This window comes from Urocitellus parryii, chromosome 5 (genome assembly GCF_045843805.1).
Source record: "Urocitellus parryii isolate mUroPar1 chromosome 5, mUroPar1.hap1, whole genome shotgun sequence".
Taxonomy (NCBI): Eukaryota; Metazoa; Chordata; class Mammalia; order Rodentia; family Sciuridae; genus Urocitellus; species Urocitellus parryii.
Window position 1 is genome coordinate 76,964,435 of NC_135535.1, and position 20,004 is coordinate 76,984,438.

General features: G+C 37.6%; 1 protein-coding gene across 1 annotated transcript in view; it reads left to right on the forward strand.

Annotated features, from left to right (window-relative positions):
• Positions 1 to 7,272: 7,272 nt before the first annotated feature.
• Syt10 (synaptotagmin 10) overlaps positions 7,273 to 20,004 on the forward strand; it is a 52,513-nt gene continuing 39,781 nt past the window's right edge. The window contains exon 1 of the mRNA XM_026393966.2: positions 7,273 to 7,423. Within this exon, the coding sequence (XP_026249751.2) occupies positions 7,273 to 7,423 (151 nt within the window). The remainder of the gene's footprint in view (positions 7,424 to 20,004) is intronic.

Genomic DNA, 20,004 nt, shown 5'->3' on the forward strand with positions numbered 1-20,004 from the left:
CCTGAAGGATATCTGCTAAGTCAGGTATCCTTATGTATTATTCATTTCTTTTCTTTCACAATCTTGAGAACCTTTTCCTTAAATTTTACCTCTGAAAGCTTGACTATGTTTTGGGATTAGATTTAGTTAAATTTGACTGATTAACTTTGACCTTCCTCTACTTGTCTATTTCCTATACTTTTCTAAGTTTAGGAAGTTTTATGTCATTACTTCTATGAATAAAACTTTCTAGCCTTTGGCATTCTCAAGTCCTTCTTAAACCCATAACACAAATATTTCCTTTTTTAATATTCTCCCAAAGTTCCCAAGCTTTCTTCATTTCTCTTTGTGCTTTTTTCCTCCTCCAACTCTGTATGTTCAAACAGCCTGCCTTTGAGCTCACTAATTATTTATTTAGCTTGATCAATCATGCTATTGATGCCATCTGTTGCATTTTTTAACCAAATGTATTTTTCGCCTCAAGAATTTGTTTGATTTTTAAAATTGCTTTCATCTCTGTTAAGTTTGTTTCAGTATTGAAATGTTTTTCTGTGTTTTCTTCAAGCTAATCAAGTCTCTTCAAAATAGATCTTTTATACTCACTGAGTTCTCTCATTCTGATTTCTCTCTCTCTCTCTCTCTCTCTCTCTCTCTCTCTCTCTCTCTCTCTCTCTCTTTCTCTCAAGTTTCTAGCACCTTATTAGGTGAGGACATGGTTTCCTGAAAGCTTTTAATGCTTACTGGCATGTGATGTCATCTGGGCATTAAAGGATTGAGCATTTATTCCAGTCTTCCTAGTCTAGCTTTGTGCCTATCTTTCCAGAAATTCTAAGTTGGCGGTTTATTCTTTCTGAGCCTGTAGTTACTTCCACTGTTTCCTTCTTGGTGTCATCCAGATCCAGATACCAAGCATCTGCTGTTGGCATGTTGTTGCTCTTTTGGTACTAAAGGGCAATTAAGTCCAGGTTTACCCCCCAAACACATTATTGATGTATTGTTCAGAAAGAAATAGAACAGTCCCTAGGAAAAAGTAGTCTGTCTCCACCTGCCTCTCACTAGGGCCAGCCAGGGGAAGTTAAGATACTTTATTCCAAGTTAACAGCCTATGGTCAGGTATTACAGAATTCTGCCCTGCATGGGGCAGAGTCACCAAGGATGGACCATCCGCAGACTCCTCTGACATATCTGTGGCCAATAATTCCACCAATCTGTGTCACACCCTGAGCCCATAGCCTTCCAAAACCAGCACAACATGAGTAGGACCAAGCCCACATCTCTATGGACTTCCTATTGCTGAAGTAGACTTATGGCCCAAGACCACTGCATCCAGTCACAGGTGATTCTAGCTAAAGTAGAGTCCAATAGACAGGATACTTGTCTTTCCCAGGTGCTGAAGATATGCAAGATGCTCTGTCCACAGGCAAACTAGGGCTGAGGGCCATTAAGATCCACCAGATATTAGATTGTAATAGCCTAGCTCAAACTATCAAAGCAAATTCTTGTGCTTCCATCTCCAACCTTGTGTGAGCAAGAGTGTTGTACTAAACTGTGTGCAAATGGGTCTTGTACTAAACTGTGCTGCCTGAGGTTGGGTAGTGTTGGTGAAGTCAACCCCTTGGCTCCCTAGGCTGATGCTAAGTTGGCTTCCACCTGAATGTCAATGCAGCCAGATCCTGAGCAGCCTCAGTAGTATATCAAGGCTCTTGACAAAGGTGGTACTGATGTGGTCCAACACTTGAATACAATCCATAGTGCATAAGTATAACCTGGTGCCAGGGCAATCCTAGCAAATTCTAGCACCCTGTCTGCAAGTACTGGCCTAGCAATAGCTGTGTTAATAGCAGGAGGAGGAGGAGGAGGTGGATAGTTCTTTTGCCACAGAAGCTGACACCTGGCTGGACTGAATCTAAGTTTCACAGCTTCAGGAGCCTGCTTAGTCCCAGGAGGAAGACAGGTGTGCCCCAGGCCTTCTCCAAGGCTGGAAATGATGCACACTAAGATTCCAGTCTTTCCCATTTTAACATTCCGAGGCCAGTCTAGGAGCTCTGCCTGTGAGCTCTGACCTGTATTATGGGGCCTTCAGTTTCTATTGGATTCTGGGTCTTACTGTGTTGATCCTGGAACTTGGCTTCAAGACAAAGCCCTGTACTAGCTTTCATGTCCTGCTCCACCATGGCTGAAGTTCTGCTACTCTGCCATTTACCCAAGGATGGAAATGGAATTAGTCAGCCATCTGGCCTTACACAGGTTCAGCAGCTCAGTCTACAGTATTAGCCCAGGGTCATCATGAGCCTTTGCCCAGCGCTAGGTTTCACCACAACAGACTTAGTACTTGGTTTTCGGGGAGAAGACAGTCAGCATCTCATATGGGAGTTCTTCTGCCTAGAAGAATCTAAGCCCCAAATGGCCACTCTAAATCTTAATATCTCAAATAATTAAGCCACCCTAAATCTTAATATCTCAAATAATTAACAAATAATAAAACACAAATACTTAGAAATATATTTACAAAAGCGAAGCCCCTGATAGATCTAGCCCACATGGGTTCTTGAACTAAACAAAAACAAAATGGCTCCTGTGGTTTATTTAAAGGGATACACCAAAGGTAAGGTTTCAAGGGTGGAGTCTTGCTTTGTGATATCTTGTGGTCAGCAGACTGAATGACATCTTGGAAGGTCACATCCATCTTAAGTGCTGTGTGGGATCTTAGGCAGAGCTTGAGATGGAGGTTTACCTGCATCAAGCAATCAATCCCTGAGGGGGTACTACAGGGAGTTCACAATGCCAGACCTAACCCCTCATTAGGCTACTATGTGCAACATAGTCCACACACAGCCCCTGATGGCCAAGACACTAGGTTTAAAGTCTAAAGCTTGTATATCTCTCCCTCGTTAAAGTAGAAGGCATCTTGTTTCTTGATGGGCTGCGTAGCCTTGGGTGAAATTTGACACAACCCACTCTTTCCTTCCTGCCTTCTTCAGTATATCTTTTCATTTTATTATACTGGAAGAAGTCACTGTGGTCTCTCAACTGATTTCCTTAGTTCTTCTGAAGAAGTGGTTTGGTGCATGAACCGCTGGTCAACTTTTTGGGTTTGTTGGAAGACAATCACCAGAGGATCTTAGTGGCCATCTTGTTCTGCCATGCAATTCTTAAGGTTTCTTGAAGCTGAAGTCTCCACCCACACATCTTTTGTGCTCAGTGATCACCGTTCCCCAAACTTGCAAACAGGAGGTTTTCCCTGAAAATATTAAGCTAGGAATACTCCCGACCTTAGACACCAAACCCAAAAGAGAGCAGGCATCAGATGGGGACAAAAAAAAAAAAAAAAGAGCATCAGAAGTTAAAGCAGGTGCACTTTAGTTATTATCCCATATCCCTGGTGAGAGATTAGATGGTCTCTCTGAAAAGACTGAAGTGCTCCAGATAATATTTGGGATGTTATAATTAAAAATACATCTCAGTTCACTTATATGTCTGTTGATGCACTTGGGGCTTCAAATCTATATTATATATAATGCTCTTAAGTGGACAGCCAAGGATCAGCAAACACTTGAGAAAATCCACCAATAACTAAATATCAAGAACAACTAAACAACAAGAAAACATTGTTCAGAGGAAAAAGACACAAGTCAAATGGGAAGTGAGAGTTAAAACATATAATTAATATGGTTAGAAAAATCAGAAATGATTATATTCATGAAATAAGAAACAGAAAACAATCAATAAACCAAAAAATATGCAGAGATCTAAGGACTATGATAGCTAAACATGTACTGGTTTAATGGATGGCTCAAAAGACAAAATCAAGAAATCTCCAAAAAATTAGAGCATAAGAAATAGTTGTAATAGAGATAGAAGACAGAGGAGAAATTAAAATTTGAGATTTAATTCTGGTAATCAAATATCCAACCCAAAGGAGGTCCAGAAAAGGACTGCACAGAAAAAAAAAATGAAAGGCATAACACTTTAAAAGGAATAAATCAATAGAATTTTTCAAAACTGAAGGATATAAGCTGAGTCTCAAATTAAAATGCCCACTGAGTAACCACCAGAATTAATGAAGAAAGTGTAAATAGCAAAAAATAGAAGACATTAAACCTTTAGGAGAGATGAATCAGGTTTCACGAAAAGGATCTGGAGTCACAATGGAACTAGACTTTTTAGTTCCAGCTTCATCGGTATACATCAGAAGTCTGGTTGCCATCATCAACAATTGGAAGTGAGTGGCAACCTCATTTCTGAATTAAAGAATAAGGGAAAGGCCCAAACATGCACAGGAAGTTACATTGTTATGGGTCTGAGCTGTCTATAGAACACAGAAAAGGAAAGTAGTAAAGTTTTAAGTAAATTAAAATTCAACCTATGCCCTGATCTTAATTCAGTCCGAGCTTAGCTGCTCTGAGGTTTCCTCATTTACCCACCTCCACCTCCTTGGTTTCTGTCTTGGAGTCAAATAACATTTAAAAGTAAAGTCTTAGAAATAATTCCCATATATTCTTTAATTTATAATTCTCCCTCCTCAATGATTTTAAAGGGTCATTGAAAGGAGAGAAAGAAGGAATTGGAAGTAGATTCAGAAAGTAGGGAAATCACAGTATTTATTGAATGCTGAAAATTGCCACACACGAGCCATCATTAGTACACAGGGATTTATTTCTCTTTGTCACCTTACCTCCAAACCATTTTTTTTCTCTACTTAATATAGAGGTCATTCAGAAGCAAGCTGGGACAAAGACTATTAAAACCAGCATTTTTTTACTAACACCACCTAGTATAATACTTGGCACAGCAAATAATCACCCTGCTCTTCCCTGCTTTTACTATCTTAGCAGTTCCTTCAGAATCTGTGTGGGGAAATAAATGCAATAAATGTATTTCTTGGTTTATTTTTTAGAATTGGTAGCTGAAATAGTTGGCAAAGAATTTTTAAAGAGTGCAAATTGAAATCCTTGTCATCTTATTCTTCAACACTAGGGGAAAAAAATAACCTTGAATGCAGTTTCTACTTTTTCCAAAACTCTCACGTGAGCTATTAATAGGTGACAAGTAAAAGTTGATTCATCTGCTAATGAGCTGAGAGATGGTCTGAAGAACAAAGAGAAAAATCAAAACCTTATGGTATTCATTTTAGATGAAAAAAAAAGGCTTCTGACAACTCAGAAAAATAATATCCAAGTGAAATTAACCCTGCATATTGTTGAAACAGAGCAGTGAAAGTAGCAACAGGCCAGGAACAACATAAACAAATACCGGGAAAGTTACTTTGAGAATTCATTTACTTCATTCTTAACACTGCAATAAAATGTAAGAGGGTCATTAGAGAAACCTTCTGCATTACTCCACTTAAGCAATCATAGTCTGTATGTAGTATAAAGAGAAATTACTCATGTGCTCCTCCCACTCAGCAGTTTGTTGTTACAGTAAAAATGACAGCAGAGCATGGCATTGCAGGTTAGTTTATATGGGTCTGACTAGACTGTAGAAAAAAGAAGGATAAGACAATTAGAAAATAATTTATAAAAGTGTGTTACTGAACTTTGAGCACACAGTAGATGGTCAGTATTTTTAAATTGACAGTGAAATTATTTCTTTAGTTAATCTAACCTAAAAACCACCCAAATCAATATACATAAGTACAAAATTTAAATGAAGCCTGCAGATTTCAGGTTGTCTTCATTCGTGGTAAAAATAGCCCCCGTTAAATCAACTGTCCTATGAATCAGGTCAAAATGATTCAACTAATGAATGCTTACCTACTGGGGTGCTTTGCCTAATATTTATAGTAAGCTTTACCACAATGTCCATAGAAAGCCATGAACTGACTAACAGTTTAGAATTAGACTGCTTATTTTAGTGCAGACTAATAAATTCTGACTATTTCACTTTGAAAATAAAGAAACCCCTCAGCCCATGATAGTTAAATCAAGCCTCGGGATGATATGGGATCAAACTCTGCATGAAAATAATTTTCAAAAGATTTATATGCATTATAACTTTGTGGCACATATTTGCTAATTTTATTTTGTGATTTTAGGTCCACTAGTGATTCACATCACTTAAATGAAAGAATTATAGGTAAAGATGAGCTGGATATGCTAGTTTAAGATCCTCATTCTGCAGGCTGAGAAAAAGAGCTGGCAACAATTTAATATTAAGAAGGGCTTATGACAGATTAGAACTTAACCTGCTGGCTCCCCTTTGTCACTCAAGTCTTGTCTTTTCAGTATTTAAGTCGTTATTAAAAGAGATAAAGGACATCAAGTTGTGCATTCTTAACTGCCAATTATGGATTAATCAATAGAGTCCCAACTGAATATTGGTATAAATGAACATATTTCGTTTTATCTACCTAAAATGGCTAAAACCAAAAGCAATTACTTCAAATTTGACTATTCATAGTATCCATACAGGAGGAAAAACTGGACTGTGTAAACATGAAAATTGCATTATGGTGAATTTTACTACTAGTATTAAAGTCCTCTAAGAAAAAAAAAAAATCTCTGTCCTTAAACTATCATTGTTAGAAATCCTTTCTAAAAATACTTTGAAGGGGTGTCTTTCTTCTCTTTGTAGCAGTGCGGTTTGATTATTATTTTTTTTAATTTGACGTTTTCCAAAATGACTTTTCCACAACAGCAGAACCTTGCAGAGCACAGAAAAGTTGGAGAGACAAAGAGGGCGTGAGCCTGGCGTGGGGAGGGACTGAGATTCAAAGAAGTATAAGGAAAACAGAGGGCTTCTCGGCCCCCTCCTCCCGACCGCCAGCACCCCTGGCCTCCGCAGTCCTTCCGCGCCAGTGCCTCCGCCAGCCGACTGGATCGAGGGCTGCGTGCTCCGCCGCCTGTCATCCCAGGCCCGCGCGGAGCTGCGATTGGACGCGCCGCTGCCAGGCACCCGCCAGAAACACACACGCGCTGGAAAGAGGAAGGGGGCGTTCTTGCTAGTGGAGGGCTTTGGCTTTTTCTCCTCTCCCACCTCCTCTCGGCACTCCATGCGGGGTCTCTTGCTCCAGCTAGTCACGGCTCGCTCTCGTGGCGGGAGAGTTGGAGCAAACCTCGCCGCCGCCGCCTCCTGCCCGCCAGTGCCTATTCGCCTTCAGCGCCCTCCGCTTGAGCCATGGGGCCAACTCCAGGCTCCTAAGAGTTATTGGGATCTTGGCTGCTCGTTCACCAGCCAAAGAACCCGCGGGCTGGCTATGGCTTAGGGCGCAAGAAGGGTCAGCCTAGAGGTTACGGAAAGGGGAAGGGGCGGCTAACTGAGTAAGAGAGAAACCCGAAGAAAAACCAAACGATGAGTTTCCACAAAGAGGACGGAGTAAGCAGCCTGTGCCAGAAGGCGCTGCACATCGTCACCGAGCTGTGCTTCGCAGGCCAGGTGGAGTGGGAGAAGTGCTCGGGCATCTTTCCCCCGGACAGGGGCAGCCAGAGCGGAGGCAGCACAGGTAACCGGGGCTCTCTGGTGTTCGCGCTCTGCTGGGACCCCGCGCGCTCGCTCTAAGCTCCCGGGTGCTGATACTCGTGCGCCATGCCCGGGGCATCTTTAGGGCGCCGCGCCTTCCTACCTCTATCCTTCCTTTGACTCAGCCGCTGGCGACCTCGAGCGAGGGGTGTTTGGGTTGGGTTTCCACCTGTCTACCAGCCGGGCTTCTGCTCTGCTTCCTGCCTGCCGGCTTCTTTTGCTCCTGGCGCCTGCACCCGGTCTCTCTGCGCTCTCCCACGCCTCTGGTCTACATCCTGGAGTGAAAGAGGCTACGCAGGTGGAGACGCCGGGACCGCTTGCGGCGCGACTGCTTGCGGGGGCGATTCGCCTGCGGGACTCTGGTTGCCCTAGCTTCTCCTGCGTGTCGCGGGTCACCGGCTCCGCGAAGGAGCCAGGCGCGAGAATCTATGCTTGAACGCAAAGAATCTCCTGCACAGGGTGCTGCCTTGACCTTCAGGAACAGAAAGAGTCCCCAATCGGGTTAACTTTCAGCAGCAACCTGTGGAGTACTTGAGAGCTTTCAAAACCCTCAGCATGTATGATTTTTCTAATGAAAAGGGAAAAGGCTATAAGTCTTTTCCACACATACTTTCACACCCGTCCCCAACACCCCGACCTATAGCATCATTCCTATACCTCCGGGAAACTTGGAATAAAATGGGGTGGTGGGATGGAGAACATCCACCATCAGAAATCTGGAGATGGAAAGAAGTTTCAGGCGCCAGATGTTTTTCTTCTTCTTCTTCCCCCCCCCCCCCAAGGCTTGAGGGAAGGAGGCGAATCAGAGCCACCTTTAGTTACTCCTGGGGGAAAAGGTTTTGATTACCCGCGCAATAGTGGGGGAGGGAGACATGGGCAAATGACCCTCACTTGTTGCATTGGGAAACAAAACACCTGTGCTGAATTTTTCAGCATTTGACTAGAAGGTTGCCTTTCCTTCCGCAGGATCTCATTTTTTCCCTTTGCTTTCTCAGATCATTTTTGGTCTCCGGTGTGGGGTTTCATGGGTTAAGTGTAGCCCGGGCAACAGGTGAGAGCTGGATGGACAAGCTCTAGGCAGAGCAGGACAGTAGAGAACCCAGAGTGAAAAGGACTGCACATGAGTGCTTCCCACACCACCCACCTCAAAGCAGTCACAGACAAAGGAAGGGGAAAGGTGGGAAGTGATTTGGTTTGGATTTACATACCATGTTTTAAGTGGCATATCTGCAGGGGTTTTCGTATTCTCTCCTTATGGCAACAGGAGCCAAGAGGGGCTTCTGTCTTTGCGTGGCAGTTCGTGAGATACTGCTGCTTAGACCCTGGAACACAATGATACACAATTGCTGCTATCAACCTGTTGGAAACTTAGATATTTGAGGAATATATAAACACAGCTGAGTCTTTTCTATTTGCTAAATTCTATTTTCTATTAAATTCTTGTAAGTGAATGAAATTCAATTAACACTGTAAGGGAATGAATGAACATCATGCATCATGTATACTTGTGTCCTGTGTATGATCTTTAAGCAGGAGGTAAAGAAATAGTATAACCTTAGAGTCCACTGTGGTGATATTGGGTCATATCTTGTGAAATGTCTTTTAGTGATACATAGGATTAAGTTAAGACTCTGCAAATAGGGTACAGGGTAAGTTTAAGGCCCCATGTTTTGATCATTTATATTTGATGATTTAAATAAAACTACGGATTATTACCCTCTCCTGCCCCTTTGTAATCACACACCAAATAGTGGTTTCCTAGGACTTCTTGGCTGGTAATGTAAATGCATGAAGGTTGAAAACCAAATACAGTACTGCCTTCTAAATCTTTCCACTCTATACAACTATGTAAGCTTAAGATAAAACACACTATATGAATTTCTGGGTTTTTTCCTAAGCAGTATAAGAAGGTGTGTAGTCCTAATTTCTTTTGGACTATACCTTGGGAACAAAAAATGTAGAAAAATTAGTCTAAATTGTGTGAATATTTTTTCTCACCTTAAAGGAAAAACATAAGTAGGTTATTGAATTTAGTATGTGAACATATATATTAAGTGGCTGTTACTAGAGCTATTTTGCTAGGTGATATATGAAACAAAGGTAAACAAGATTGGTCTGCCTTTTCCATTTGCAAATTTATGCAACAGTTGGAAGTAAACTAATTTGCAAATAGACTTCCAATATGAATAGATATCTATGAAGTAGATACAAAGATATTTACTAAATATTAAATCTAATAACATTCATTAGCTACACAGCTACAAAGTATTCTGTAGATTTTCTTTTAACTAGTGCACTTGTGCCCTTTATTATAAGTCCCTAAATAAAAATACTTCCATAGTTGATCCTTCTGCTCATTGTTTAATGAGAAATCTTTGCTGGTAGGAGGACATCAATGGAATTTAATGGTGCAGTGGTTATTTACTTTGAAAGTAATTAGAAACAGAAGGAAGGAGAGTTAGGTAATTCCAGTTAAAGTTATTATTTCCACTATTATTAAAGGAGTTAAGAATCATATATATTTATGAGCTATTTTCCTACTTTTTCTAAAATGCCCCAAAGAGCAAGCATCACCATCTTTACCATAACATTGGCAAGAGAATCAGCAGTAGTGTTATTGCCATTTAGGACCCCTTCCAACCAAGTTGATCAGTCTCATATTTTAGTAAAATTTGTGACCAGTTAGATTATAGCTTTCAATATTAATTAATCTACTGTTTTAGAATAGTTGAGATAAAAACCATTACATGGATTCACATTACTAGCATACCAGAACATTCATCATGTGCAATTTTTGGAAAATTAGGTTTGGTGGAATTTTTTTAACCACTGATTCTCCCTCTCCCCCAAATAGATGTTACCCACTAAATTCATTTTATTGCACAATATGATAAATATTAGAATGTCTAGAAAAATACAAAACAATATGTTTTTCTCAATTTTTATTTTTCAGATAAACTAACTGAATATACATGATCATTTTTTAACTGGATTTAAGTTCACTTCAGGTTAGTTTTTACTGCAGAAGTGTCTATCAGATTCAATAAAACCATGTTGCTTGAAAGACAGGCCTCATAAAATCACAGCTAATCAAACCGACTGAAGTTCACATTCACACATAATAGTTACATAGACCTACACTTAATATAAATATTTGAATAAGCACTTAATTCATCAGTGTTTCAATTTTGCATTTTTATACTATTTTAATTTGGGACTAAAGATCCTGAAGCAAAAATTTAGATAAATTCTTATAAGTTCATACATGTAGTCTTCGTTTTCTTACAGGTGGGGATAATGAGAAGGTACATATCAATGAAATTTACTGAAGCACTTCATTATTTAAAAAAAAAGAGATAACTAATTACAGTTTTTAAAATTACACCATGATTTTTCTCTGAGACCATAATTAGGGCTTAAAATGAATGGTGGGACTCAGTAGGTTTACTCAACAGACACAAAACAAAAAACTATTTAGTTGAGTTATCATTTTTGGATCACAGTAACTCTAGGTTTTGCACATCTTCCTGACTGTCTTAAGAATTACAGTTTAGAAACATTTATCAGTGGAAAATTTCCCTTGAGACTTGTAGGTCGGGAAAGAAAAAAATTGAAGCTCAATATACTCATGTGAAAAGGGATGCATGAAAACATCGTTTTTCCTTCCTTGACATCATCACTCCACTGGAAAATGGCCAATTTTTACTATTTCTTGTCTCATTGTCACATGATTATTAATGTACATTGCTCTTGGCCTCAATTTACTCCAAAAACAAAAGGAAGACTATCTTTGAAGGCCCAGCAAGTTATAGCAAACAACCATTTTCCCTTAATTCTGGGATATCTGGCAATATTGAAGGGATTTTTCTTTTTGCATTTTATTCTTGTAATAAACTAAGATCTATATTTCTTCTTTTGCTGAGTTAGGCATCTCTGAAATCTAGTTGCTATGCTAGTGATTTTATATAGTTGTCCATTTAATTTAAATCACATTTTCTTTATATCTTAATCTTCAATGTAATTTTTATGAAAAAAAAAGTTGATCATTTTTGGGAGTACATCTACATTCGTTTATAAGGGTTTTTTTTTTTTTACAAAATTTTGGAAGAAGAAAAACAGTACCATAAATTTTAATGGAATTTCTAATGCTAATTAAAATTATATCTATTTTTGAAAGTTTAGATTCTTCCTGATCTAAATTTATTCTACTAATGATATGCACTTTTAAGTAACTAGAATGTAAGTTTTTTTGAGGGCAAGGGTTTGCTTATTCTTTAATCTGCGGTGATCTATGGTACATCCTAGAAGTTCAATAAATATTTGTTGAATGAATAAAATAAAATCCTATTTGTAAATGAATAAGTTCTATTTAATAATTTTCAATTACCCTGTGAAACTAAATTAGGTATACCTGTACCTTTGTGTCTCCAGTGTCTAATACAATATCATATAGATAAGTCTACAAAATATTTAGTCCATGATAATGGCAGGAAATAGAGCACTTGACCCAGTGAAAAGCTAGAATGTAATGAGAAACATACTCATGAAAAAGCAAATGAAAACAAAATGGATGTCCATTTATTTCTCCAGAGTGTGTTCAGTTACAACTGTGAGTCCATAGCTAAACTTGTAAGTGCACAATAAATCGACTCAGTTTACTGAAGTTCTAGGAAAGTGGGAATATCTGTTTAATCTAGATGCTCCTTGATTTATAATGGGATTATGTCCTGATGAACCCATCATAAATAGAAAATGTAAGTCTAATATATATTTAGTACCTAACCCACTGAACATTACAGCTTACTGTACCTATCTTAAATGTGCTCAGATCATGTACTTCAGTTTACAGCTGGGCATCACAAGAGAGTATTGCAGCACATATTGCTAGCATGCGAAAAGATCAGAATCCAAATTCAAAGTATGGTTTCTACCGTATTTGCACCACAGGAGAGTCATAACTCAGGGCCATCTGTATGTATGTATTTATGGATGCATTTACAACAGTAAAAGAAGGCATGTAAGTTTGCTTAAGAAGAAAATATCATGGAAAAATTAACCATATCATTATTTGAATTGCTGTTAGTCATTCCAGTTAGAATTGGGAATCATCATTTTGTCAGTAAGAAAACCAAGGCAAGGAAAAATTTAAAACTTCCCCCCAAATCACAAAACTGGTTAGTAATGAAGTGAGGATTAGAACTCAGGGATTCTTAGAGGCCAGCCTAAGTTACAGAAAGAGAAGAAAAAGAAAGAGGAGATCTTGAGGGCATTTCTTGCTGCTAAAGGGCACTGGAACAAATTTTTGCAAGGATAGTTCTCTCAACTATTATTATGCCATTGTCTACAATTAATGACATACTAGAAAGTGTCCATAAAAATCTCTCAATTTGCCATTATTACTCAAATCCTAACCTTTTGTCTTTACTATCATCCAAATATGACACACAACATTATTTATTATTCTTACTTGAGTATGTGCATATATATTCATTTAAATCCATATGAATATTTGTTTACTCATATTCTTGGAAAATAGAATTTATTTGTACCAACAATAAATTATGAAAAAGATTTTAGTGTGTTTGAAATGTACAACTTTAAATTCATAATTTCAAATTAATTCTTTTTTATGTGTTCATACAAAAGCCTATAATGAAAACAGATATTAAAACAAACAGTTAAATTGTTTTTATTAATTTGTTATTAGGAAAAAGTTCACCAAAGTCTCATTTGTAATATATTCCTGCCATATTTTGGCCAAGGTAAGTAACTAACAGTTCATATCATAATTAAAATTCATTACTGTGAGGCACTGGAAACAACATGACAGTGGAAAAAGAGCTGAAAGTCATCTTATTCAAAATCCCAAGGCATAATTAGTATGAATATATCAAAGAAACTGGACCTCTTGTTAGTGTTATTGTTAAAGGTCAATAAATCATATTATCTCATTTTTAACTTATACAATGCCAATTTCCATTTTTTGAATAACCAACACTGATCAAGTTTAGAAACATAATCCTGACTAAAGAGATGGCTTCTTGTTATTGTCTAATAAGGTAGATTTATTTTGCTTCATAATATCACATATATCCCAAGTACCATTTAAATGTAAGAGCTGGCACTAATATGACTCAGATTAACAGGAAAATATATATGAATATATGTTACATAAAACATAACACACATATATGTAACACACACACACACACACACACACACACACACACAGAAATCCCCGTATGTCCATGGGTTCCATATTAGTAGATTCAACCAAGTATGGATGGAAAATATTTGGGGGAAAAATACATCAATAATGAACATGTGCAGACTTTTCTTCTTGTTATTATTCCCTAAACAATACAACTTTTAATTTGGATTATGCATTATAAGTAATACAGAGATTATTTAAAGTATTTGGGAAGATATGAATTGCATATGTAGAAATACCTGAGGGATTTAAGCAGCTATGGATTTGGGAATTTTGAGGGGGTCCTAAAACCAACCCCAAATGGATACTAAGAATCGTGTGTGTGTGTGTGTGTGTGTGTGAGAGAGAGAGAGAGAGAGAGACAGAGAGAGAGAGAGAGAGGGAGAGAGAGAGAGAGAGAGAGAGAGAGAGAGAGAGAGAGAGAGAAAAGAAGAGAGAAATTGAATTGTGCTGTGCTGGCCTTGGAGCCAGAAGGGTGGATCATCTGGGGGTAGGGGGTGAAAAGGAGCTAATATTGGTAACTTTTTCCCCTTCAGGTGGATTTTGAAATGTTTTACAGCCTATTGTCTAATCTATTATTTTATTATTATTTTATTGTTGAATAGGGAACCTCACTGTCAACTTTGAAGTTTGTGAATGTCACTTTGTTCATACTAAAACATTATCTTCATCAAACAAAAGCTATTGATTTCTCTCAATCTTCATGATTCCCTTACTTCTGTTTAAGTACTTATGGAATCATAGGAATAATGAACAAAATAATCAGAAGCTTATTATGTTCCTGATTTTATTTATGTATCTAATTCATTTCTAATGTTACAGTAGGAGTTATTAATATATCTAAAAGGCAGTCTTCACCATATGATTTTATTCAACAAATATTTTTAAGCATTTTCTATGTAAAAGCAACTTGCCAGGCATTGAACTGCACTGATGCTACTAATTAAGTGTATGATAATCCATATGATTCTTTTAGTTCATGTAAATGTGTAATATATAATCACAGATTATAAATTATTTACACAATTATGAGAATATGTAAAGATTTAAAAATAAGTTTGAATACCATGCTGGTAACCATATTTGATTGAATCTAACAGGCCATTGATTATAACAGTATTTGATGTAACATCATTATTTTATGTAGCACCAAGAAAGTAAACAGAATGTTGACAATTAAATTATGACACATAATTTAAAGCATCCTATTATATCTTGGTAAGATTAGGAGTTAACGAAATTTATCCTATAGGATAAATTTCTTATCCTGTAGGATTTTTTCATTTTATACTAATGGAAAGATCTCTTTAAAACTTAGAGATTTTAAAAATCATATATTACATATGCAAAACCATAAAAAGGAAAACATGAAATAAGTAGATTTAAATAATTTAAAAACTAAAATTCTGAGTATGATTCTTCTGAGTGGATTTTTGATCCAGAATTGATAGTGCCTTTGTTTTTTCATAATGAGGAGCAACCAGTGCTCAGGCCACAGTGAGGAGCAACCAGTGAAACAAAACACATGAAAAATATCATCAAATAAGTTATCATTTTTATATATGAAATAAGACTTTTATGCAACTTAAAACATTAAAGATAACTAGAAATTTAAAATTTAAAAAAATAACAATTCAGAAAGACACACACATAAGTGTACTAATTGAGACAGTGGTAACTGGAATCAAGAACATGAAAACTGTTCTGTGTTTTTCTCCATGATCATGACCAGGCCCATGGTGACAGCAGTTGGACCTAACAGTGTTCATGAGTCACAGTGGGTGAGATGACACACATGGGATGGCCTGGTTATATAGACGTTGACAAAGTTCTGCTTTTCTAAATGTTTCAGAGGAATTCGCATTTGGAGCATTTACTGTGTTTTCTAATAAGGATGATCTTTTGTCAGTTTTTCAGAACTCTGTCGCTTCATTTTGCTATATTAAGACACGATAAAAGGGTAAAATGTTTATAGTTAAGGTAGAGATGTATATTCAGACAAAGAGACAGATAAGGAGATAAGTAAATACATAGTGGTAGAGAAATGTTTATGCAAATGGATGTAATCAAACTAGAGTTTGAGTAATTTTAAACCTCATTATCTCACAGCCTAATTTAATCTGTGTAAATTTCATTACCTCCTAATCTTACTAAGATATAATAGGATGCATATCATATAATGGATTCTTTTTAATTATCTGGAGACATTGAAAATTTAAGCTAGAGAGAGCGAGCTCAGTCATCAAGTTTACTCATTGTCATGTGTAACTTAGGAGTTCATGTGGCACAAACAAGCCATTCATATTCATCACCGGGGCATCCCAGCAGTTGGCCCCTTGCCTCCAGTATTCTCTGCCTTACCACTTCCCCTTTATAATGATGCTGAAACACGTGTCACTATGGCAAACAATATTATATTAGAATTACCAATTCAAGTATTTCAGTCCCCCCCACACACACACACACACAAAGCTCCTATGTGTCCGCCTTTCTCAGCAGGAATGCCAGTTCATGAGCCTTTTCTCCTTCCTACTTCACCTCCTGCTTGCCTGTGAGTCCCCATCAATGAGTACATCATCATACCTGGGATGCCTCATTTCATCGTCGCAGTCACTTTCACTTGGGGTTTATTACGTTCTCCTGAAAAACAAATCAGAAACCTCACTCATGGATAAATACAACTGTTTCTTTTTTCCTACCTGAAAGCAACTGAATAGGAGATTTTAAAACCAGGCAGAAGCATATCACTCTCTTTTGTTAAAAAGAAAATATTTTCTTTTAGTTGTAGATGGACACAATACTTTTCCATTTATTTATTTATTTATTTATTTTTATGTGGTACTGAGAACTGAACCCAGTGCCTCACATATGCCAGGCAAGTACTCTGCCACTGAGCCACAATACCAGCCCTCATATTACTCTTATTAGCTTCCAATTTCAACACTATGCTGAATGGGCATCTTACTTTTTCCTATTCAATTTTCTCCTGTTCTTTGTAGATCCTGTTTCAAAATTTTCTTACCCTCTAAATACTGCAAATGTTATGGTTTGGGATCAGAAATGTCCCCCAAAGGCTGACTTGTGGAAGTCTTTGTTCTCAGTGCAGTATCGCCCAAAGGTAGGGCTTTGGGGAAGTAATTAGTTCATGAAGACTCTGACCTGTGGATTAATCCACTGATAGCTGAAAGGACTACTGGGAACTGTATCCACTGCAGGTATGGCTGGAGGCAGTAGGTCCCAGAGGGCACGCCTTCGGGGACTATATCTTGCCCCTACCCTTCCTTGCTGCCATGAGATAAACAACTTTTTACCACCCACCCTCCTCACCATGTTCTGTGTAGCCACAGGCCCAAAGCAAAGGGGCTGCTGGACACAGGATTGAAACTTCTAAAACTATGAGCCAAAAATAAACCTTTCCTCCTCCATATTATCTGTCCCAGGTATTTTGGTCACAGTGACAAAAGCTGACTGACACACCAAATTATCCCCAAATGTAGCAAAATAATTGTCAGTTGACTCTCTAACTCCCTCTTTGGATAGAAAAATATTAATAGTTATAAATAAAAAATTTCCTTGACTTCTTGCCCTGAGGCAAAACTGATCAGCACCCAAAATGGACACCTTTTCTTACAAAGGAAAATGTGATCCCATTCTTTCACCCTTGCTTCAGACTCCATCCCTTGTCAACTTTTGTGGGACTTCACTTTTAATTACTCCACTCAACTTCTTTTCTATTGATTCCTTTTCACTGGTTTTAAGCATGCTGAAACATCCTACCAAATAAAAATGTTCAACTCCGTGTGCTACTCCAGTTTTTGCCCCCTCTCTACTCCTCTTGTAAGCACAATTTCTTAAAGAAATTATTTGTACTCACAGACTGCCATTCTTTTCTTAAACCACATTCGTGGGGTTAGCATAGCCTCTTCTCTATTAGTCTCATCAAATTTGCTAAAGAGGTACTTATTAATGTTAATGGTAATTTGTCAACCCTTATTTCAGATGAGCTTATTTTAACACTTTGCACTGTTGACCACTCCTTAAAATATTATTGTTCTAGCTGCTACAAAAACTGCTGACTTGATTATTATTTCATATCTTTTTTTGCTGTTTTTTAAAATTTATATATGACAGCCGAATGCATTACAATTCTTATTACACATATAGAGCACAATTTTTCATATCTCTAGTTGGATACAAAGTATATTCACACCAATTAGTGTCTTTATACATAAATATATATTTATACTTTGGATAATAATAATCATCACATTCCACCATCATTTATAACCCCATGCCCTCTCCCTTCCCCTCCCAACCCCCTGCACTATCTAGAGTTCCTCTATTCCTCCCATGCTCCTATCCCTATCCTCTTTTCCAGTCTTTTATTCAGGCTTCTTGTTCCTTAAAGTTCTCTTTCTTTAAATATTGGCGGACTCATGATTCTACTGAGGAACTTTTCTCTTCCATGGATTCAGATCCCACTATTTAAGGAAGTCTTTCAGTCTTGTCTGCATGACCAAGAGCCTACGCAAATTTCTATTTGCATGATCACACGTGCTTCAGCCAAAACCCAAATCGTGGTCTTCCTTTCTTCACCATCCTGTCTGTCTCCCAGTGAGTCATATTCCTGCCCTTCTTTTTCTTCACACTTCTTCACTAGAACTTTTTCCTTCACATTCCTTCACTGGAATGTTGATTTCCAAATTTTCTCCTGAGTCTTCTCTTTTTCCTGATTTAGTAACTCTCCCTTGAACCAGAGCACTCTTCACTGAGTCAATCAGTTTTTCCTCTTCCAGACTTGTCTCCTTTTCTGTCTTCTCTTTGGCCAGACTGCTATTTCTGAAGTGCATATCTGACCATTTCAACACCTGACTTAACATGTTTCTGGGGCTACTTCATCTTAAGTTCCAATTCATGATACAGCACCCTTTAGATCATGGTTAAATGTTGAATCATAGTCATAAAAATGTCATTTAAAATTTTTGATGACTTTATAAATTCTCCTAAATCCTCAATCTTTTGATTTTTCTTTCACTTTGTGGAACGTAGCTTGTTGGAAAAAAATTAACTCATAAAGACCTGAGCATTAAACACTTGGTTTCATTTTCAATGCTTGAGTAATATGCAATACCCAAAATTTTACCTACCTTTCCTTATTGAAACATCACAACATTCGTATGAAAAAAATACAACTACCCTTATTTTACACCAAGGTTCTGAAGACCTAAACAACTTGCTCAAAGTCACACAGGGTTGCAGATGACATTTGAACTCAGGTCTAAATGCCTACACAGTATAAGATAGAAGAGTTCTGTACCTTCCCTCCAAATCACCCAACTTCCAGTTAGTCCAAACACCTAGAAATCTACACAGCTATGTGCCTTTTCAAATAACTCCCAAAATATGAGTTCAGTAGATCCACCAACATCTTTTGATCATGTGATACATACTAGACACTAAACATAAAGAGGTGAATAAATTTGATTTCTGTTCTGAAGGATCAAGGAACAAATGTACTGATGGGGTGGCAATGTTTAGAGAAGAAAAACACATCTGAATTTTATAATTCTCTTATCCCCAATTATAAAACCCAAAACTTCTGAAAACTGAAAAATATTTTGTAAATTGTAAATAATCTGGCACCTATAACTTACCTGAATCAGCATCAATTTTTTAATTAGGACAATAGGTTTTTTTGGCCTTCAGTGTTTTCCCTAGATAATTTGTGCCATATTATATATATCATACCCAAAAGAAAACAATAATATTTTTGAAATGCTTCATGCTCAAAGAGTGGGGTAAGAGGATTATAGGCCAATCCATGAACCCAATACTAGGGGTTGAGTGGTCAGTATGGCTTCAAAGTCCATTAAAAAACAGAAGAGAAAGGCAGGGCTACAAGGAATAAGTACTATTATATCTTATTGCTGAAGCATAAATAAGGATTTGTCAGGTGGCCAAGTAAGATAAAGAATGCACAGAAGTATATGAAATAGCACCAACCCCCCCCCAAAAAAATCCTAAGAAAGTAATATGTGGTCAGATAAGGAATATAGATAGGGAAGTGGCAGAAGAGGAATGTAGAAGAATGAGGTTGGATGGGTAGCCAGGGATCAAATCTCCAAGATCTAATGGGATGTCTTAGGAAGTTTAGATTTGGCCCAGATGGCTCAGGCAAGACCTGGAAGGATTGTAGGCTGAGAGAGGCAAGGTGACTCTACATTCCAAATGCCAGGACAGGGACTTGTTTTTTTCCACTATCCTGGCTTCATTGATAACACAACAATTCACTCAAAAGTATCCTGATTTTGGAGAAAGATTACATGATCTTCCAAATGATAGAACCAGATGTC